Source organism: Pongo abelii, chromosome 4, assembly GCF_028885655.2.
Source record: "Pongo abelii isolate AG06213 chromosome 4, NHGRI_mPonAbe1-v2.0_pri, whole genome shotgun sequence".
NCBI lineage: Eukaryota > Metazoa > Chordata > Mammalia > Primates > Hominidae > Pongo > Pongo abelii.
The window spans coordinates 85,811,637-85,835,264 of record NC_071989.2 but is presented as its reverse complement, the minus strand read 5'-3'; the positions used below and the strand labels follow the sequence as shown (position 1 = coordinate 85,835,264).

At 37.9% G+C, this 23,628-nt stretch overlaps 1 protein-coding gene across 3 annotated transcripts in view; it reads left to right on the top strand.

The window, feature by feature from the left end:
- The first annotated feature begins 3,148 nt into the window (after positions 1–3,148).
- The window catches only part of AP3B1 (adaptor related protein complex 3 subunit beta 1), a 293,463-nt gene continuing 272,983 nt past the window's right edge, over positions 3,149–23,628 (top strand). For 2 of the 3 annotated variants that reach the window (XM_024247265.3, XM_054555656.2), the window contains exon 1: positions 3,211–3,498. In XM_024247265.3, coding sequence (XP_024103033.2) covers positions 3,371–3,498 — 128 coding nt within the window. In that variant the 5' untranslated portion in view covers positions 3,211–3,370. Of the gene's footprint in view, positions 3,499–23,628 lie in introns of all 3 variants that reach the window. The other variant, XM_002815683.5, reaches the window with a different exon arrangement.

Genomic DNA, 23,628 nt, shown 5'->3' with positions numbered 1-23,628 from the left:
TCCTATTTGGACAATAAATTTTATTGTCTCTTAGAATAAATGAGATGCAAGTTTAAATGATAGTAAAGATTTTATTATTATTATTACCAATCAGATTAGCAAACATTAAAAAGATTTATAATATACATTGCTGGAAAGGGTGTGTTGAAACGGAAGAATATTGGTGAAAGAGTTGGTATTCTCTTTTTGGGTTAGAAATTTGGCAATATCTATTAAAATTTTAATTGCGCATATCATGTGTTCTAGCTATTGGACTTTTGGAATCTTAACTAATGGGAATAGTGGTGGCATGGTGCAAAGACATACATTGACAAAGTTGTTATAATAGTCCAAAATTGGAAACAATTTACATGTGTATCAATAGGCTATTGATTAAATAAATAAGGATGCACCTCTGAAATGAAATACAATGTAGATATTTAAAACAGTGAGATGCAGTAAGATGCAGAATGGTATTATGTTTTAATTGGTATTTGGAGAAATATGCACATATATCATTTATTTTTCTATGCTTAGAGAAAAAAACTTGAAAATATATACACCACACTTAACACCTATATCATGAGGGTTAGATGAACAGAAACGGAAACAGAAAATTTGATAAAGTTTTTGTTAAGTGTTAGGGGGAAAATAGTTTTTGAAAAAAAAACACAGCTTATTTGGCAGTAATACAAGACACTACGTATGCTGGCAGGAAACAGAAAAATTTGGTTTGGCTTGGCAACAGGTGTCAAAGAGTAATCTTTTAGTTCTATTAATGTTTCTTCTGGTTGGAAGTGTGACTTTTTTTCCTCTGTCAGAAAACTTCATGGCTATATAAAAGATTTTTCAATTCTGGAGATATGGGAATGCTGGACCACAGCCTATGGAGTTATTATTTTTTATCTTTCTGTAAGAATATACAGTCTTAGAATTTTAAGGCAGTAAGGGCCTCAAGTCCCTTCTTGTCAATGCTCTTTTTTTTTTTTTTAGTGATAAAAAGAAAGTTTTATCTATTTCATCCAGGAATATATGTTTCGTATTTTATACGTAATATTCTAGAGAAAAAGAAAGTTACCTATACCTCTTTTTTGAAGAATAGATATTCTTAATATCCACACAGTTCAAGGACAATGTAAAAACAAAACAAAACAAAACCCCAAAAAACAAACCCCCAAAACCCAAAACCCCAATATTGTAGGTCAGTCTCCTACCTGAGTCCGTATGAAAAAAAAATTACAAAATAAAATCTAGCAGTTAATTAAAAATAACAGACTCAAAGATAAAGAACTCTTCAAGTCCACCAGAAAAACTACTCAGTGTAAAAGTGGATAAATAGGTTCGTGTGCAATTCCCAGGAAATAAAATCCAAACACAGTAACAATCACATAAAATATTCTCAAGTTCATTATGACCATGAGAATGAAAATTAATTACAATACAAATAATATTCATTCGTATCATACTGATGACAATAAAACATTTTTAGAAAGCTAAACGTTTGTGAGGATGTGAAGAAAGAAGATTACACACTGCTAAAAGTATGCTGGAAAAAAATTTAGGATATCTGGTAAAAGTGCACATGCTCTAAAACCAAGAAATTCTATAATCAGGTACGTGTCCGAGATTTTCCAGGCTATGTGTATATCAATGTTCTTATTTTACAAATAAAGTAATCAAAGCCTAGCTCTTTTTACTATTAATATATGTAAAGCTACTTAGAATAGTTCTTGGTATATATTAAGTATTATATAATAATATATAGTTATCTATGATCATCATCATTCTCATCCTCATCATCAATAGTCAGTTGTAGGTGAAATTCTATTAATTAATATGATTAATATTGACAAACAACACATTTTAGGTGCTCATCATTGGATCTCCGGAGGAGTATTCTAACAGCTGAATTAAAAACCTGCCAATATTTGACCAGACGATGAAGTTTGGAGGACGTTCCTTCGTCTCCCACCCAGAGCCACGCTCTTGCGTGCTTCCACAGTGACCTTTTGAAACTTGGAGATCATACTCTCATCCTTGAAAACGCCCCACCGCCTTCCTAGAGGCGGCCGGCCTCCAGGTTCGCGTTCTACCTGGTAGAATCCCTTGACAGTTTCAGTACCTGGCCGCCAGGGCTTTGGGTGCTAATGCCTGCCTGGACGGGAGGCACTAGGGAGAAGAGAGGGAAGGCGCTGAAACCCACCCGAGAAGGCGGGCTGGGGGAAGGCACCCCGGGAAAGAGGTTTTCTCGGGTGCCAGCACCCGGAGAGAGCTACTCCGGGGCCAGGCAACAACCCGCCTAGGCTCCCTAGTGCATATTAGTGAGTGACACGACTGGCGCGCGAGGTGATCCATTTTATTTTTGGTAGCTAGACGCCAATAGGACGCACCACTTCAGCTCCAAACGGGAACTGGTGGCCCCAAGATGTTTTCTTTTCTTTTTCATTTTTTTGAGACAGGGTCTCGCTCTGTCGCCCAGGCTGGAATGCAGTGGCGAGATCTCAACTCATCGCTACCCCCTCCTTCTGGGTTCGAGTGATCCTCCCACCTCAGCCTCAGCAGCTGGGACCACAGACGCGTGCCACCACGCCGGCTAATTTTTATATTTTTTGCAGAGAAAGAGTCTCGCTATGTTGCCTAGGCTGGTCTCGAACTCCTGGCCTCAAGTGATCCGCCCACCTCGGCCTCCCAAAATGCTGGAATTACTGGTGAGCCACCGCGCCCGGTCTGCCCCCAAGATTTTCATTGCGAAGACGGAATGGTCGCTTCTGTGCGGATCCTCCAAACCATCGTTGGGAGAAGCCTCCTTAAAGTCCAGGAGAAAAGTTGTTCGGGGCCGATATGAAAGTAAGGCAAAGCCGGATGGAGGAGAGTAGCCGAAACAAGCAAGAAAAGGAAAAGCGATCGTGATGGGTTTAGGAAAGGTGATCTGGCGTGCTAAATAGCGTTTCCGGAGAAATCTGAAAACTATTGCTTTACAGAAGTATAGCAAAGAGCTGTCTGGGCTCTGGAAACTCCTTAAGGGATCAACATGGATGCAATGGGTATCTTTCTCCAACGACACACCTCAAACAGGCCGGGAGCCGGGCAGTTAGCCACCGGCTGCCCTCCCCTTCCGCAGCCCGGCTCGCAGCAGCTCAGCCACCTCTAAAGCCCGGAGCAGGAAAGTCCGCGCAGGCCTGCACGGCCCGGGTGGGAATCCAGCCGGCCTGCACACTGCGCATGCGCAGGGGGTGGACTGCCAGGTCGGCTCAGGGAGCCGTGACGAGTCCGGAAGCGCCTGCGCGCGCTCCTCGGTACGAGAACTAGTTTTGTTCCGTGCCCTCTGGACTGGAACCTTTTGGAGAGAACCCCCGGCAGGACCAACCCCGCACCCGCCAGCACCGCGGCAATGTCCAGCAACAGTTTTTCTTACAATGAGCAGTCCGGAGGAGGGGAGGCGACGGAGCTGGGTCAGGAGGCGACCTCAACCATTTCCCCCTCGGGGGCCTTCGGCCTCTTTAGCAGCGATTTGAAGAAGTGAGGAGAAAGGTTTGGGGTGCGGGGATGAGAGGGAGGAGCTGGGGATTCGGAGGAGTGGGCGCCGGGGTGGGCTCCCTGGAGAGGAGCGGGGTCGCCCTGAGATCTGAGCAGGGCAGGGCGGTAACGTGTCCCGCGGGTGGGTGGGTGGAGTTGGTTGGCGGTGGTGGGAGTTGTGGGAGTTTGGGGCGAATGTGTGTAGGGTCTCTAGTAGTTTTCAAACTTTAGTGAAAAGGAAACCACTTGGTGAGCTTAGATCCCATCCCTGAAGACACTGATTGAATTGGACTTGGGCTGGGCTCAGGAGTCTGAATTTTGAGCATAGTCTTCTAGTTTATTTACCGTTCGGCGGATCAGACTTTGATACATTCCCTGATTAGGGTGAAAGGAGTGTTTTGGTGAAGGTGAGAGTGCGAGTGTTGCTGGTGGGAAGTTATTTTGTGACCCCGGAGTGTAGGAGCAGAGAGGTGGATTTAGGCTGTTTGAATGGACAAACTGGTTTATACCAGTATTAATGTTCTTGGATTATGTCCTTTGCATTACAGACAAAAACACCAATCCAAAATAAGCATATGAATAGAAAATATTTTAAAAGTGTTACTGTGAACAAATCCAAAACTTTTACAGATTAATAATGTGAATTTTAAAAACGAATGTTAAACAAGGTACACTTTGTTTTGTAAAAAGTATCACCGAGAAATGGAAAGAAATCCCAAGTTGTTTGTTTTGGGGGGTGGGTTAGTGGTATTGGGGTGGTGGTAGTGGTTTCATTTACCGGAATTATCATTTTTACATTTCTCTTATTTTAAATCTTTCATTACTAAGCAATATGGTCACATAATAGTCTGTCACTAAATTCATGCTAAATTAACGTAGAATAGCTGTGCTAGTAGCTTTGCAGATCTGTTAGAGGGTATAATTAAAATTTAGATTAAACGTTACTAACAATATTGGGTAGTGTAGAAAGTGCTACTACTTCAAATTGGGATTACATTTTGGCTGTATTGAGGATCAAAATCATATATATAGCATGTAAGATAGAATCTTTTCCTTTTTCCCAAGGTTAGAAAAGTTTAAAAGTAAGGTAACTGATTTCATTTTTCATTGTATGCATTTGATGATCCATTGTTCTAGAGCAAGTACGGAGCTTGTTGCCTCTACTGTTGGCAAAATGTTTAGACTGAATTAACCTGTATATTGGCATCAATCTGTTCTGCAAATTAATTTACTTTTATGGTTTGTAAACATCTAAGATGTTTTCTCTTAGATTTTTGTCAGATTTGGGGCCAGGCACAGCGGCTCACGCCTGTAATCCCAGCCCTTTGGGAGGGTGAGGCGGGCGGATCTCTTGAGGCCAGGAGTTCGAGACCAGCCTGGCCAACATGGTGAAACCCCGTCTCTACTAAAAATAAAAAAAATTAGCCGGGCGTGGTGGCTCGTGCCTGTAATCCCAGCTACTCGGGAGGCTGAGGCAGGAGAATCGCTTGAACCCAGGAGGCGGAAGCTTCAGCGAGCCGAGATCGCGCCACAGCACTCAAACGTGGGCGACAGAGTGAGACTCTGTCTCAAAAAAAGTAAAAAAAGAAAAAGATTTTTGTCAAATTTGGACCTGATTTGGAAAAAAAAACCAAAAAAAACTTATGGCTTTGACTCTGTGACCAGTGCTCTTGAGGTGACCTAACAGGTTGGATTTAAAATGAAAGTAGCTAATTGATTAGAGGTGATATGTAATATATGCAAATAACCATGGTTGAATTGTGTTCCCCGAAAGATATTTATTGAGTATTTGTGCACACCACTTTACATTTATTATCTCATTCAGTTTTCCTAAACAACACTGCAAGTTATTACCAGGTACTTCTCTGCTCCCACTTTACATGTGAAGAAATTGGAGCATGGTTGTTAACTTGTAAAAGGCCACAAAGGTAGAACATTGCACTGCCTGAATTTGAACTCAGGGGCTCTAATATTAGACCCCATTCTCTCAAACGTTTAGATGTGCTACTTACTACTTGATGAAATATATGGTATTTTTATTAGTGAGTGCATACAACTCACAAAAAGGTTTAAAACTTTAAATAGTAGCTCCAAGTAGTACCACCTGAGAAGCTTCCAGGGATTGGAAACATTTGGCTATTGACCTGCAATCTAATGGAATTGTACAGAAACAAGGAGACCCCTGTTCTGGAAGTGGTCATTAAATCTCTCTTGAGTCCATATTTTCTCATTTATAAAACCGTAATATTACTTGCCTTTAAAAAAAAATCGAATGACAAAATTTATGTAAAAAACTTAAGGCTTACCCTATTCCTCAGCTCTGGTTTTTAATGGTTTACTCTGATGAAATAGTTTCAAGTTTACAAAAAAGTTGCAACAATAACACAAAGAGCTACCCTTTTGCAGATTTACCAATTTAAAAAAAAATTGCTACATTGCTTGCTTACTCTCTCTGTCACTCACTCTCCCCATGCATATTCAGGCACATATATGTATTCATGTTATTATGCCTTCTGAACCATTGGAGACTCAGTTGTACACATCATGTTCTTTTATAATTAAAATCTTAATGTGTAATTTTTAAGAACAAAGATATTCTCTTATGCAACTACAGTGTTGATGTATTCAGGCAATTTAATGTCTGTACAATCTATAGTATGTAATCTAATTTTATCATTTGTTCCAATAAAGTGTTTTCTTTTTCCCCAAGCATTTTTTTCCTCAAGTACAGGATCCAGTCCAAGATAATATATTTAATTTAGTTGCCATGTCTCTTTAATCTTCTTTAATCTGGAATAGTTCCTTAGCCTTTTTTGTCTTTCATGACTTTGACATACCTAAGGATTGCAAAGCCTATTATTTTATTTTATGTTAATCAGTTTTTGGGTTTGCTGGTGTTTCCTCATGTTTAGATTCAGGTTATGTATCCTTGGCTGGGATACTACCATAGGTGATGCGTGCTTCTTGAACTATTACATTTGGAGGCATAGGGTGTCCATCTTCATGATGTTAATTTTCCTAGTCACAGGGTTGTCCAGTTTCTCTGTTGTGTCATTTCTGTTTTTTTTTTTTTCAAATTATCTGTGGGGAGACACTGAGACCATGCAGATGTCTTGCTCTTTTTTAAATTGACCACTTCTACATTTAACAACCGTTGATCAGTCTCCTGAACCTGTCTTTTCTACAATGGCTGCAAAATGGTAATGTTTCAGCTGCAACTCCCTCTACTGTTCTGCTCTTTGGCTTCTTGGCCTAGAGCTCTGTGTTCTCTGATCCTTCACTAACCAATGATGCCTAGGTACTTCCTAGTCATGGTATTATCGGTGATTTTTGTTTTCTGAATTTAATCTTATTTATCAATATTATTTATCTTCTCCTCCCTTCAAACAGAACCAGAATTAGATGGCTTTATGAAAGTAGATCCTATACCTAATTTATTGGCTAAAAAGGCCTGTGTATTAGATTATTGGCTTCAAGATTTTCAATTTCTTTATTTAAAATGTAAAGAACTTATTTTTGTACTCTTATTTTTTATTTTTTGAGACATGTCTTACTCTGTTGCTTAGGCTGGAGTGCAGTGGTGCGATCGTGGCTCACTGCAGCCTCAACCACCTGAGCTCAAGTGATCCTTCCCACCTCAGGCTTCCGAGTAGCTGGGACTACAGGTGCATGCTACCATGCCCAGCTAATTTTTGTATTTATTGTAGAGATGGGGGCTTGCCATGTTGCCCAGGCTAGTCTTGAACTCCTGGGCTCAAGCAGTCTGCCTGCCTCATCCTCCCAAGGTGCTGGAATTGGAGGCGTGCACCACTGTGCCTGGCCCCTTCCTTCTTTTTAAAAGGTTCTCAACTTTTATTGTTTCTGTTTTTTTCTAAGTTATTTTTCTTCATTTAAAAAAAAAAACAAACTTCTTTTAACCAATTTGGGTATGTCTGCGTATAATTAAAAATAATTTTAATAATTCTGTTACTGGATTAAACATTTAATTAGGAATTAATTTCTAGAAACAGACAAGACTAATTAATTTTTCTTAATTACAATAGTAAAGCTACTAAATTTGTAAATCTCTTTTCTTTTGAGAGCATCATGGTGTATTAGAAGGAAGACTGAGGCTGGGAATGGTGGCCCCTGCCTGTAATCTTAGCATTTTGGGAGGCCCAGGCAGGAGGATTTCTTGAACCCAGGAGTTCCAGACCAGCCTGGGCAACATAGTGAGACCTTGTCTCTATAAATGAAAATGGGAAGAAGAAAAAAAAAACACTGGGCCCAGAGTCAGAAGACCTGGATTTAAGTTGATGTTTTCCACTTGTAGTAGTGCTTCCTTGTTCAAGTTGCTGATCTCTTCAAACCTCAGTTTCCTCATTTCTAGACAGGATGTGATAATACTTGCCTCTTTTGTGAGGATCTCATAAGATGGTGTACTTCAAAGTGATTTCTAAACTAGGATATTAACTAACATTGTTTGGGAAAGTTGGTGAAGACTTCGCTGAGGTAGTGACACTTTAGATCTTAAAGCCTGAGGTTTTTGCCAGGTGGAGGAAAGATGGATTCTTTAGGCAGAGTATGTAGAAACCAGAAGATTTGCAAAAAAAAAAGTATGTTCAAATGAGATGGATATTTAGACATCACAATTACGAATAGTAGGTAGTAAAGTATGGGAATAGATGAAATCACCCAGGGAAGACTTTTCTTGTTAGACGAGGAGGCAGTTTAGACAAAACCTAGGGGACACCAGGATATAAAGTATGAATGGAAGAACTAGAAAAAGAGACTGAGCTCAGAGGGGTGTGAAACCACAGGAAGGTTTAAAAAAGAAGATGCTAACAGGAAAATTAAAAGAAGGAAATGTTCAGCTATGTCAGGAGTTGTAGAGTAAGGGCAAATAGAATGAAGGCTGAAAAGAGGCCCTTGGGTTTAACAACTGAAAGGTGACTTTAGCAGCCAGTAACTTAGCAATGCGGTACCTCCTGCAGACGTTGAAAGGTAGCATTTTTACTCCCTGTTTAAATCGGGGTGGGCTTTTCATTTGTTTAGATTCAAAGAGCTAATTTAGATCCAAGCAAAGGACTGCATGCTTTCCTGTAGTCAGTAATGCAACCCAGTGTATTTGGATTGCATCAGTGAAGCCTGACTTATTTTTTAACTTAAATCTTATTCATTGTCAACTTTACAATATCAAACATGAAAATTCTATTACATTCATTCTTAACCTTTAATATCAGTGATTCTCAGGAGAGTCCAGTAGGAAGATTACATATGTCTGTGGTTTGTATGCAATTATAGCAACTCTGACTTTATTCCCACTACTTTTTGTATCTTTCTGGAAGGCATATAGAAATGCAGCTGAGTGAGATTCATTTACTTTGAGGGATGTTATTGAATATACTTTATTAAAAATACAATTTTATTAATAGTAACGCATTATATTTGACATACCTCAAAGAGTCATTGTGTCTCACTATGGGGTTCTAAACTTATTTGTGTTTAAGTCCATTTTTTATTAATACTTAATTTTAACTAGTGTCTGTACCATATTTTTGGTTTTTTTTTTTTCATTTAACATTTTTTCACGGTCTAGTTGTTTAGAGCTCGCTCTACTTTCTTTTTGCTTATCCTAGTATTTCTCATTTAAACTTTATCTCATTTGTGTATTTTCAGTTTGTGTAGTTTCTCAGTGAATATTTCTTAAATATTTATATAGATAAATCGTTCACACATTCTGCTCATATTAAAGACTATGATTTGTGTGAAGGTGCCTAGCAAAGTGTTTGGCTTATAATTTTGCTTAATAAAATATTTTCAGATCCTTTTACTCAATTCAGTGATTTAGATTCCATTAACATTTGCTCTCTCATTAGCCAGTGTTGCTAAAAAATGAAGCATGACTGATTCCGTGGACCCTATACAGAAGGAAACCCTCATCTGGTATCTCCATTGTATTGTATTACAGCATCACCCTGAAGCTAATTTTGTGTAGGTTCACTTGGGTCTTTGCTGTAGTTAGGGTTAACTGACTCGGAATTGTCATGTAGGTATGGAATGAACTTTACAATCAGGATTTTTAGTCTTTATCCCAAGTCTTCAAAGGCATCTTTACCTCCAAATCTTGGATTATTCCATATGTATAGTTAATTCCTCTGTGTTTTCACCATAAAAATACATAACAATTATAAGATCTTTATCTTGTTTTTAAGAAACTCAGACTTTATTTGGAGAGGTAAGGCTAATGTGAACTAACCATCAGTAATTCATGTATACAATTAGTGTTAAATTGTGTAATTCAACTTTTCAGTGTGACATACCTATTGAAAATTATTTGTTATAAGCCTTTGTTTGTGTAAACAGTGATTTACTGAAGAAAATGGAACTGCTGGAATTTTGAAATGTTAAGGACATTTTAGTTGGAGACATTGAAAATGTTGGTGCCCTAAGTCATAAGCATGACATGAAGAGGCACGGGCTCCTTCTTCATTGTGAATTCCTTTCTCTTGTGCTCAGGAGTTCAGGGTTGCTGCCATGAAAATATGCTGCAGTCATGATTTTGTTAGCATACTGTTATACATCTGATCATCTTTAAGTTCTGAAGATTTAAATCTCTTGCGTTCTAATAATTTCAGTTTTGATAACTGATCTGTCTTGTTAATTATGTTTAGCTAATTGAAATTTATGGTCATTACATCTGGTACTAGAGCTGTTAACATATTTGCTTGCTATATATGTAAACTGGATCCTACTTTTTTTTTTAACTATGGCTACATTAAGTTATTAGGAAATTTTAGTATTTTATTGATTTTTCACTAAATTTTAGCATTTGTTCCAAGGTGACTAAAAATAAAAGAAGAAACTGTATACTAGTATCTGCAGTGCATTCCTAGCAGCTGAACTAGTTGTTTTTGTCTTCATAAAAATAAAACCGTTAGTTTTACGAAGGGCCAACTATTCAAATTAAGGATTGTCATTTCAGTGGTGCAGTAGGTTTCCATTTATAATTTAATTCTTGAAATATATTTCAAATTAAATAAGATTTTACTACATTGAATAGAAATTTGATGAAATACTGCCTGTAAACAGAGTCTTACTTTCCAACAGATTATAAAACCTTTCATCTTACTTTGCTTTGCTTGCATATCTCCTTGAAGGAGAGTCAGTTCTGACTTCTACATTTTGCCTTAATAAATATCCAAGAAAATATTCTTTCTTGACAGTAGGATGTGTTATTTTTAAAATCACTGATCTGGTAAAATTTGAGGAGAAAAATCTGAAAATTAAATTTCAAGCCTTACCATTAAATCGTAAGATGTGAGATTTTATGTTATTTAAAAAAATATTTAGTATTTGGAGCAACATTACCAGAGCTGAATGATTAAAGCACACGAAAAAGGCAGACAGATGGTTGGTTGAAATGTTCTTTTTTGCTGCATGAAAAGTTATAAATGCTCATAGAATGACAAATGTATTATAGTGAAAAAACTTGACAGTATTGCACTTGTGTATATAAATGAACTACTGACAAAAACAAATTGCCTGCAGTCCAAATTCAAAATTTAAAATGAAGAGCTTAAAGTAGAATAATCAAGAAGGAAATGACTTTCCTCTATTTCATATTATTGTGAATAACGTTGGTTCGTGTATTTAGAGAAGGCTTATTTAGCATGTCAGCTGGAAAGACTTAATAGATCTACAAAAGTGAAGAGTTTATAGCCAATATCTGTTTATTGATGGATTGATTATTTATATTGCTGATAGGAACCAACCTAATTAGAAGTCCACTGTCTTTAATTCAGCTGAGTGAGTTAGCATGGTAGCTGGACAAATGAGAGAAGAATGAATAAGGCCCTGTCTCAGTTTGTTTTGTGCTGCTATAATGAAAAACCTGAGACTGGGTAATTTTTAAAGAACAGAATTTTATTTCTCACATTTTTGGAGGCCAGGAAGTCCAAGATTGAGTTATAGGCAGGTTTAGTTTCCTGGTGAGGGCTGCTCTTTGCTTCTAAGATGGTCCTTTGTTGCTGCATCCTCTGGAGGGGAGTAATGCTGTGTCCTCACTGGGCAGAAGGTGGAAGGGCAAGAGAATGGAAGACTGTGAAGCCTCTTTTGCAAGGGCCTTAATCTCATTCATGAAGGGAGGAGCCCTCATGGCTAAATCTTAAAGGCCCCACCTCTTAATGCCATCAAATTGGCCATTAAGTTTGAACATCTGAATTTTGGAGGGGACATATTGAAACCATAGTAGGGTGGTTCCAAAATCATAGGTTGGCAGAGCTAGGCATCACCCAACTTTATTCTTGGAATGGGTTTTCTGTAAGTTTTTTAAAGCCTAGGTTGAGAATGTGGTCAAGAAGGATGTGGGGGAAATTAATTAGTAAAATATGAGAGCAGAGAGATAAGGGGCAGAGTGGAAGGTGGAGACCTGATTGTGTAGGGCCTTGTAAAATCATTGTAAGGTCTTTGATTTTACTCTGAGTGAGAAGGGATGCCATTTGGAGAGTTTTGAGCAGAGGGGTGAAATGATTGTTTACCCTTTAAAGGGACATTTTGCCTCTTGAACTAGGAGTGGACTGCAGATTTGAGGCAAGGACCAGCAAGGAGACTAGTACAGTAATTCAGGCAAGAGAAGGTGATCAGATTGGTGGTAGTGGAGAGAAGTGGGTGAGTTATGGATATATTTGAAAGGTAGAGCCAATGAGATTTGCTGATAGTTTGGATGTGATATGTGTGTGGGAGAAAAGATATCAAGGGTGGATACAAAGTTTTTTGCTTACACAGCTTGAAGTTTGGAATAGCTGTCAACTAAAATGAAGAATATTGTGCAAAGAATTTTGTTTTTTTTTTTAAAGGGGGAAGGGGACCAAGAGCTTGTGCATGTTAAGTTTGAGATGCGATTAGGCATCCACGTGGAGATACTAAATAGGCAGTTGGATATCAGAGTCTGGAGCTTAGAGGAGGAGTCACGCTAGAAGTATAAATTTGGGAGTCATCAGGTATCATGGGATTGGATGAGACACTGAGGAAGTGAGTGTAGAAACAGGTCAGAGTCAGTCAGTCCTGGGACATTCCTGGAGTAATTGTGTCAAATAATACAAATAGGTCAAGTAAGATGATTACTGAGAAGGGAGTTTTGGATTTGTCACTGGGCGGACTTTGGTGACCTTGACAAGCAGTTTAGGTGCACTGGTGGGGCTGAAAGCCTCATGAGTAGGCTCAAGAGAGAAGGAAGAAGAAGAATTGTAGTGAGTATTTTTTTTTTTTTTTTGAGACGGAGTCTTGCTCTGTCGCCCAGGCTGGAGTGCAGTGGCGCGATCTCTGCTTACTGCAAGCTCTGCCTCCCGGGTTCACGCCATTCTCCTGCCTCAGCCTCCCGAGTAGCTGGTGACTACAGGCGCCTGCCGCCACGCCGGCTAATTTTTTTTGTATTTTTAGTAGAGACGGGGTTTCACCGTGTTAGCCAGGATCGTCTCCATCTCCTGACCTCGTGATCTGCCCGCCTTGGCCTCCCAAAGTGCTGGGATTACAGGCGTGAGCCACCGCACCCAGCCATTAGTATATTTTTAAGTACAGAAGAGCAGAGAAACGGAGCAGCACTTGGAGAGGAATGTTATGTTAAGGAATTTTTCCTTAAGGTAGGAGAAACTGTATTATCTTGTTTGCTGATGGAACCAACTGATGTGAGGAGAGAAAATAGATGATGCAGTAGAGAGAAGGAAAATTGCTGGAGAATTGCTGATATCCCCTTTTCCTTCTAGAAAACTTAGCAGATACAGATTAGCTGAAAAATAACAATCTGAATTTCAACATCCAGCAGAAATTGGTTAATATAGTATATATCTTTTAGCCTTTTTTGTTTTGCATATATATTTTATGTGTGTGTGTATATCATGTGTTTTTAGAGCAAAGCTATATGCTTTTATAATATGACATTATAATTTGCTTGTTTCATTTACCAATGCATGGAGCCTGCACATTTCTTAAAATGATAGTCCTTTTAGGACAAATTGTAATTAAATTACTATCTATTAGCTATTAGGAAAGTAAACAACTAAGGTATACAAATGAGGTTATGTAGCTAGCTCCACTAAAGGATTTAAATAGTATCTTATATAGAATGGACCTTATTAATTATTAACTACATAAATAGGATAACCTTGCAAAAGAATGAATACTAATGATGTTAGATAGTAGCAGTGATGAGGACTTTCTACACATACCTGTGTACACCGGCAGACAGAATAGCATATACCTAGATTTAGAGCTGTAATGTTCAATATAGTAGCCACTAGCCAAATGTAGCTATTTAAATTTAATTTAATTTCTCAGCCACTCTAGCCACATTTCATGTATGTGATGTAGCTAGCAGTTACTATATTGGATAATGCAGAACATTCTATTGGATACTGCTGGTTTAGAGGCAAGGATTTATGGCTTACTTAGGGAACAGGAAACAATTCAGTGTGGCGAGAGCACACAGTTGGGAGGAAATGAGGGACTGACTGGTGAAAGATGGTTAGGAGGTAATCAGAGTCTGTATTATGAAGAGTTTTGCATACCGTGATCAGAAATTTGGATTTTATCATGAAGGTTTGCACAGTAAGGAGTACTAAAGTATAGGAGCAACATAAAACGATTTATTTTTAAAAAAGATCACCTTGGCCACACCAGTGTTTTTGGATTGGACAAGTATGTGAATGATGCTAGAATTCTGTGATACTGGGAACACGGATGGATAGAGTAAGTTTGGAGTGAGGAGTGTTAAGTGTTGAAGTCCATTTTGGATCTGCTGAATTTGAATTGATAGGCATTCATTGAGCAGTTAGATAGATAGATAAGGTATTCAAGACAGATACCTAGGCTGGTGATGTATATTTGGGAGTCATTAGTTGATGACATTGTAATTGGAGCCATTGAGTGGAAAGTGTGTGAGTGGCATGTGAGGAGAAGGCCAGTGAGGAATCTTAGTAAAGTCTGCATTGAAGAGAATAGGAGAATTGGAACTTACTTAGAAAACTAAGAAGGGAGAATTCAGTTTGGGTAAACCATGAAAGTTGATTGTATAAGTTTTTGAATTGTGTTTAAGGTACAAGAAAAGGGCGAAACTTACTTCCTACTTCGTAGGAGGAAGATGGCCAATAAATGGTTTATTGTGTGGTTTGTTGAGACAGTGTGGTATGACAGTTAGACACACCCACTCTGGAACTGTTCCTGGGTGTGAAAATGCACAGAGTTAATAAATGGTACTTGGACAGATTATTTTACAACTCTCTGCCCTTGGTTTTCTTATCTGTAAAATGGGGATGAGGATGATAATGTACCTACACTCATTGACTAGTTGTGAGGATTAAAAGATTTAACATATAAATAGTGCCTGGTACATAATAAACATAGTAATTATGATTACCATTATAACACCATTAAAGTTAGTTAAAGTTTTGTTTTCATTTTTGTTTTTTGGTTTTAAGAGACACGGTCTCTTTCTGTGCCCCAGGCTGGAGTGCAGTGGCCCTATCATGGCTTACTCCTGGGCTCAAGTGATCCTTCTGCCTCAGCCTCCTGAGTAGCTGGGACTGCAGACATTTATCACCATGCCTAGCTATTTTTTTTTTTTTTTTTTTTGGTAGAGACAGAGTCTTAATATGTTGCCCACGCTGGTCTTGAACTCCTGGGCTCAAGCCGTCCTCCTGCCTCGACCTCCCAAAGTGCTAGGAGTACAGGCATGAGCCACCATGTCTGGCCTGTTTTATTTTTAATATGATGTACTTTTTTTAAGCTATTATAATTTTAGAATTATTAATTTTCACATTAACCATTGCTTTATGTTTTTAATTTTCAAATTTTCATCAAACTTCAGTTTTTCTGGATTATATTTCACAAGCGTTTGAAACAACTAAATATATTTACTTTTAATGGCAAAAACTGCAGTTACTTTTGAACCAGCTTAATACAAAGTACCTTTAATATGGCACCACATAAAAATAAATGAAATTAATAAGCACTGATTCTTCTGTGTGATTATCAAGGATTTGGGAACAATGATTATAGTACAAAGGAGTAGAAAGTGTATTTGTTTTAAACTTTTTTTTTTTCAATTTTCAGTCTTCTTTTGTATCCTGTGGCTTTGAAGCTGTTCTTGAAGAAGCAGCCTATTTCTCGTTTTTCCTAAAAGAAGACAGGTTTATGTATGTTTTGCTTTAACAGAAATAAAAAGAGGAGGGGCTAAGTGGTCAGCAGTGCCAGCTGCTGATGTGGAATCAAGTAAAATGGTAAGGCAGTTTGGTGATAAGGCAGTTGTTGGTGACCTTGGTGGTGGTGACAGCAGTGTCAAGGGATGTTGAGTGTGGAAATCAGATGGCAGTCCATTGGTGGATGGGCGAGAAGTGAGTAAAAGAAGATCACTTTTCTGAAGAACTTTGGCTTTCAGGTGGAGGAGAAAGGATGGTTATTGCAGGGAGACATGGAGTCTAACGAGCTTTTTTTCCTTTTAGAGTAGTTTCTCTTTTATTTTTAATTATGGTAAAATACACCTGAATAACTTTATCATCCTAACCATTTTTTCCCCTATTTGACAAGGTATCAAGCAACCTAGCCATTGTTAAGTGTACAGTTCAGTGGCATTAAATATATTCATGTTGTTAGGCAATCGTTACCACCATCCCTCTACAGAACTCTTTTTATATGCACCACTGAAACTCTGTACCCATTAAATAAATCCCTATTTTCTCCTCTCTCCTATTTCTGCATACACACAGAGTCCCATCTATTTTGATACTGTGTATATGACTTAAATAATTTTGGATGATAGTGACTGCAAATGATTTTTTTCTTAGCATTCTTAGTATTGTAAAACTTTTTCATTCATGTAGCAAAACTATAAAAAAAAGTTTCAATATAGTTTGGTCAATAGGATATGTTTATGTTTCAAAAGTGTAAAACTACACATGGAAATAAGTTAGTCAGTCTTTTAAAAATAAGTTATAATGGGATAATTAACTATAGATGAGAATTTTTTTTTTTTTTTTTGAGGCAGAGTTTTGGTCTTGTTGCCCAGGCTGGAGTGCAGTGGCACAATCTTGGCTCACTGCAATCTCTGCCTCCTAGGTTCAAGCGATTCTCCTGCCTCAGCTTCTCGAGTGGCTGGGATTACAGGCATGCACCACCATGCCCGGCTAATTTTGTGCTTTTAGTAGAGATAGGGTTTTGCCATGTTGGTCAGGGTGGTCTCGAGCTCCTGACCTCAGGTGATCCACCTGCCTTGGCCTCCCAAAGTGCTGGAATTACAGGCGCGAGCCACTGCGCCTGGCCGAGAATTGTTTTTCAGTGATAGCATACTTTAAAATAATCACATGAAACTTAAGTGATTTGCACTTTTAGATTCTATTCCTGTCAAGTACAAATTTGTAGGATTTGTTTTTTTTCTGTTTCTGGTTCTACATAGCCTTCATCAGGAAACTTGGTGGGACCATGTGACTTTAAAAAAAAAACACATAACATTAAATTTACTATCTTAACCATTTTTGAGTGTACAATTCAGTAGTGTTAACTATATTCACATTGTTGTGCTACAGATGTCTAGAACTGTTTCATCTGCAATACTGCCCTGTGACTTTTTAAAAACTAATTTTTTTACTGAGATTTCCAAGTGCTTCAGGGACAAAGGTAGACATTGCATATTGGTTTCCTGAATTCCCTGTACAGAATGCTGATCCAAACTCATCAGATGGAAAACTTGCCTTCTGTGGCCTTGGAAAGTTGTTGTTGTTTTAAAGAATTTAAAAATTAATCTAGCTTTGAGTTGGCATATCTTATTAACACAGTTATAGAAAACTTATTTCCTCTACTATAGTTTATGAATTTCTTGGAGGAAAATCTAATACTAATACTCAAACTTGATGCACAAACGGATTCTTTGGCATGTTTGTGTGTATGCCCATCTGTTACTGTGGCACCATGCCTATTATTACTGTGGCATGCCAATAGCAGTGAGCTGTGTGAGCCAACAAAGATGAATTGTTTGGACGGAATACACTATTCTGTAATACTAATTAATTTTGAGCTGATGAATCTACATGAGATAATGTTAACCAAATACAGTCAAAGTAATGTCAGTGAAAATAAAATTTATTTTGACTTATACAGAAGTGTATCACAGATGTTTTAGACTACCATTGAGAATAATTAGGATCAGTGTTTACTATGGTTCTAGTGATCAGTTTTCTTTTCATAAAAATTTTGAGTTTAAAAGAAAAGTTCTTCTTGTGATTATAGATTAAGTAGGAAGGGGGATGACACTCCAGGTTATGGATTTTATACCTTTTGTAAGGTATTACTTTATAGTTCTTGAAATATATTCTTTTTTTTTTTTTTTTTTGAGACAGAGTCTCACCCTGTCACCCAGGCTGGAGTGCAGTGGCATGATCTCAGCTCACTGCAGCCTCAACCTCCTGGTCTGATGCTCCCACTTCAGCCTCCTGAGTAGCTGGGCCCACAGGTGTACACCACCATGCCTGGCTAATATATATATATATTTAAGTCCTATATGTCTATATTTAAGTCCTATATATATACACCTATATATACATATATATAGGACTTACTATATAATATATATAAATTTTATATAATATATTAAAAAATACATGTTTTTCTTTTGTAGAGATTAGGTCTCCCTATGTTGCCCAGGCTGTTCTTGAACTCCTGGGCTCAAGCGATCCTCCTACCTCCGCATCCCAAACTCTTGGGATTGCAGGCCTGAGTCACAGTTCCTGGCCATTGAAATATATTCTTAATATAGTCAGCTTTATAGCAGAAATTGACAGCGTAGTATGGTGAATAGGAAGAATGTTGAATTTCAAAACAAGATTGAAATTTAATTCTTTGCTTTGCTATTCCCTGGTTTTATGATGATATACATAAAAGGCATGTGATTTTAGAATTTCTCACATGCTGTGTAATCTTGTACTTATGTTACCTTTATATATTCTGAGACTTGGTTTACTCATCTATTAAATGGGAACAATAATAGCTACACACACTTGATAGAGACTTTATGATACTAAAATAAGACAGTGTTATAAGCTTCAGAAAATAATACCACTACCACATGGCTAAATAAATTAATAATATGTTATAAACACAAGACATGTTAGCGGTAAGTTAGTCAATGATGTGGAAAGGATATAACCTCCAATCCCGTATCCCATACCTCCCATTCATGTGTAACTACAAAGAACAAGTTCTTATGTATCCTTTCAGAAAATTTTAAAAAAAATTAAACGATCATATATATACTATTCTCTATGTATCTTGCTTTTCACCTGGTATATTTTAAAAGATCTTTCCATATCAACATATGATACCATTTTAATCTTTTAAACCAGCAATCGCCAAACCGGCAGTCCCCAGGGACCTGTTTCATGGAAGACAGTTTTTCCATGGAAGGGGGTGGGGGTTGGTTTGGGGGTGAGACTGTTCCACCTCAGATCAGGCATTAGATTCTCGTAAGGAGTGTGCAGCCTAGATCCCTCGCATGCACAGTTTACAAGAGGGTTTGCACTCCTCTGATAATCTAATGCCGCTACTGATCTGACAGGAGGCGGAGCTCAGGCAGTAACACTCCTCCTCATCTGCCACTTGCCTGCTGTGTGGCATCCTGGTTTCTAACAGGCCACAGATGGGTAATGTTCTGTGACCTAGGGGTTGAGGACCCCTGTTTTAAACCACTGTGTAATAGTTCCTCATAATTAATTAGTCCCCTTTTGGAGGGGCATTTGATTGATTTCACTTTTCATCACATATAAACAATATTTCAACATAAGTATTTGCATACCTGTGTGAATTTATCTATTTGTAGGAAAAAATTTTACAGGAAATCTCATAGAGCCACTGACATAGTTGAGTTTATATATGTTGACGCATAAAATTTGTAACAGGCAAAAAGTTCCTTTTCACTGTTTAAAAGCACTGTAAACCAAAAATGTCACTTTGTATAGAAGATTAAGATTGGGGGAGTCTCAGAAGCAATAAAAGGAAACATTAACAAATATACTACTGAATAGTCACATTCTAGAAGACATTCCTAATCTCCTGAGCAAAGGTAAAACATACTTCCTGCTGCCTACCAAGAGGCCAAGTAGCTGAGGGCATTGATAAAGATCATGGCAAATATGAAGATGTCCTGTGATGTCTGTATGACATCATGTCTTTTAATACGCATATGAATGGTATGAAGACATGGAAGATATATGCTTGGTTTTTAACTTTTATTGGGATCATGGATCCTTTTGAGACTTTACAGTGAAAACGTTCTTCTGTATCTTTCTAAGAAACAAGTTTAGTATATAGCCTGCTTTCATTTGTTTTTTTCAACTAATGTTTATTGTATATCTGTTATGGACCGGTAAGGAATGTAACCTGCTTCAGCCTATCTTTAGAGGACCTTCATAGATCTTCTTTTGGGTTCTTTATAGCCAAGCTTGTTCTTGCCCTGTTATCTTGTATAATTTCTTTGGTTGTCTCCTTGTACTTCGAGACCTCTGATCACTTATCCATGGATGTCTTTTGTGGTCACCCAGTCTTACTTTATTGCATTCCTTATTTTAATTGTTTGTGTACTACTTATCTGATCTTTCTTTATGTTTTTCTTCCTCCCTGCTTTCTTCCTTCTCTGCCTCGCTCTCTCCCTCTTTTCTTCCCTCTCTTCTCCTTTTTTTCCTGTCATTCCCCTTAAACTCCCTCCCACCAATTCCTTGTTTGTTAAAATTTAAGTCCTAGAATATCAGGGACTTCAATACTTAGAGCAGCTTCTGGCGTATAATGGATGTTGGATAAATAAATGTGCTAGGCCCAGTGATAAGTGCTTTATGATTTTATTAAGTCTTCATAACAACCTATTTGAAATAGACATCAGCTTTTAGTTTTGTTGATTTTTCTCTATTGTAATTTTGTTTCATAGAGGCTTTGTGATACTAAAATAAGATATAAGCTTCAGAAAATAATACCAGGTAGCTAAATAAGTTAATAATATACTATAAATGCAAAACATGTTAGTCTGTTTTATTAAATTCTTCTTGTATCTTTATTATTTTATTACTTGTACTTTGAGTTCAATTTGCTGTTTTTTTTTCCTAGCTTTCTGAGATGGAAACTTAGATCATTGATTTTTAATCTTTCTGATTTTGTATTGTAATTAGAAATATAAATTTCTTCTTCTTTTTTTTTTTTTTTTTTTTTTAGGGACAGGGTCTTGCTCTGTCACTCATGTTGAAGTGAAATGGTACGATCTTGGCTCACTGCCGCCTCAGCTTCCCAGACTCAAGTGGTCCTCCTACCTCAGCCTCCTGAGTAGCTGGGACTAAAGGTGCATGCCACCATGCCTGACTAATTTTTTGATTTTTTAGTGTTGAAAGGGTCTTGCCGTGTTGCCCAGGCTGGTCTTGAACTCCTGGGCTCAAGCAGTCCTCCCACCTCAGCCGCTTGAGTAACTAGGACTGTAGGTGTATGCCACCAAGTCTAACTAATTTTTGGATTTTTTGTGGAGATGGTGTCTTTGTTATGTTGCCTAGGCTGGTCTTGAACTGCTGAGCTCAAGTGATCCTCCTGCCTTGGTCTCCCAAAATGCTGGGATTACAGGCATGGGTCACCTCCCCCAGCCTAAATTTGCTTCTAAATATTGCTTTAGCTGCATCCCACAAGTTATGAAATGTTGCACTTTGTCAAATCACAAAGTATGTTGCAGGCTGGCATGGTGGCTCACACTTGCAATCCCAGCATTTTTGGAGACTGAGGTGGGAGGATTGCTTGAGTTCAGAAGTTCAAGATCAGCCTGGACAACATAGGGAGACTCTATCTCTACAAAAAATAAAAAAAAATTAACCAGGCAAGGTAGCACATGCCTGTAGTCCCAGCTACTTGGGAGGCTGAGGTGGGAGGATCTCATGAGCTTAGGAGTTTGAGGCTGCATTGAGCTGTGATCATACCCACTGCACTCCAGCCTGGGCAATAGAGCAAGACCCTATCAAAAAAAAAATTACCAATATGTGAGCACTTTTTAGTTTTTATTTTATTTTTTAATTATTGGTTTCTATTTAGATTCCACATACTCTGATTCTTATACCTTTCAAATTTGTTGAAACCTTATCCAGCATATAGTCAATTTTGGTAAATGTCCTATGTACAATTGAAAAGAATGTTTATTCTGCAGTTATTGGATATATTGTTATATGCTTGTAAGTTTAAGTTGTTTAATTATGTTGTTCGAATTTTTTACACCTTTATTGAATTTTTCATCTGCTGGTTCTGCCAGTTACTGAGAGGTGTGTTAAAATTGCCAATTGTGGCCGGGCGCAGTGGCTCATGCCTGTTATCCCAGCACTTTGGGAGGCTGAGGCGGGTGGATCGAGGTCAGGAGATCGAGACCATCTTAGCCAACATGATGAAACCTGTCTCTACTAAAATACAAAAAATTAGCTGGGGTGGCGCGTGCCTGTAATCCCAGCTACTTGGGAGGCTGAGGCAGGGAAATTGCTTGAACCCGGGAGATGGAGGTTGCAGTGAGCTGAGATTGCGCCACCGCACTCCAGCCTGGTGACAGAGCAAGACTCTGTCTCAAAAAAAAAATCATGATTATGGATGTGTGTTTTTCTTCCATGAGTCTGTCAGCATTTGCTTTACATATGGAAACTGTAAATTTAGAATCCGTATAAATTGCATATAAATGTAAAATTATTTTCCTTTTGAAATGATACCCTATGTCCAGGCAGCAGATCTTCAGCTTTTTTTTTGTTTGAAAACCACTTTATTTCATCTTTAGTGAAATAAAGAATATTTTTAATATCCTAGGTATAGAATTCTATGTTGGCATTCTTTTCTCTTCCAGGCCTTTAAATATGTCATTCCGATATCTTTTGGCTTTCATAATGTCTGTTGAAATATTATTCCTTTTAAGGTAGGGAGCAGCAAACCACCCATCTGTTTATGTACATAAAGTTTTATTAGAATACAACCATGCCCATTTGTTTTTGTATTATCTATAGATGCTTTCATTGTGCAATAGCAGAATTGAGTAGTTACATCAGAGATGGTATGGCTGGTAAAACTTAAAATATTTACTTTCTGGCCCTTTACGTTTGTTGACTCCTGTCTCAAGGTAATTTTCTGGATGCCTTTTTTTTTTTTTTTTTTTTTTTTTAAAAAAGACATAGGGTCTCACCCAGGCTGAGTGCAGTGGTGTAATCATAGCTCACTGCAGCCTTGAACTCCTGGGCTCAAACAATCCTCCTGCCTCAGCCTTCTGAGTAGCTAGGATTATAGTACCATCATGCCCAGCTAATTTTTTGAAAATATTTTTTGTAGAGACTGGGCCTCACTATGTTGTGCCCAGGCTGGTCTTGAACTCCTGGCCTTAAGCAATCCTCTTGCCTTGGCCTCCCAAAGTGCTCGATTATAGGAATGATTATAGGCACGATTATAGGCACGATCCACCGTGCTCAGCCTCTGGATGCTTTTAAGATTTTTCTCATTGTTTCTTGTTTTCAGCAGTTTGACTATGCTGCACCTGGTGTAGTTTTATGTTTGTCCTTTTTTTCTAAGATTTTTAAATATGTGGGTTTATGTTTTTCATAGGTTCAGACCAATTCTTAACGATTATCTCTTGAAATACTGCTTTTGTTTCATACTCTCTCTTTTATCTTTGGAACTCTAATTAGAGGTATGTTAGAAATTTTAACTTTATCTCATATGCCTCTGATGCTCTGTTCTATTTTTTCCATTCTTTTATTTCTCTGTGCTTCAATTTGTATATTTTCTCTTGACCTGCCTTCAAGTTCAATAATCCTTTTTTTCTCCTATTTCCAGTCTGCCATTAAACCTATCTAATGAGTTCTTAATTTCATATACTGTACTTTTCAGTTCTGAATGTTCATTTGATTGTTTTGTATGGATTCTACTAATTGTTGATTTCTGTATTGTTTCAACTGTTTTGTCCATCTTTTCTACATTTTCCTGACCATATTAATTGTAATTATTTTAAAATCCCTGTGTGATAACTCTGGTATCTGAGTCACTCGTGGATCTGCTCCTGTTTTTTTTTTTTCTTTTTTTCTTTTTTGGATGGGGGTAATTTCATCCTGTTTTTAGTATGTCTCG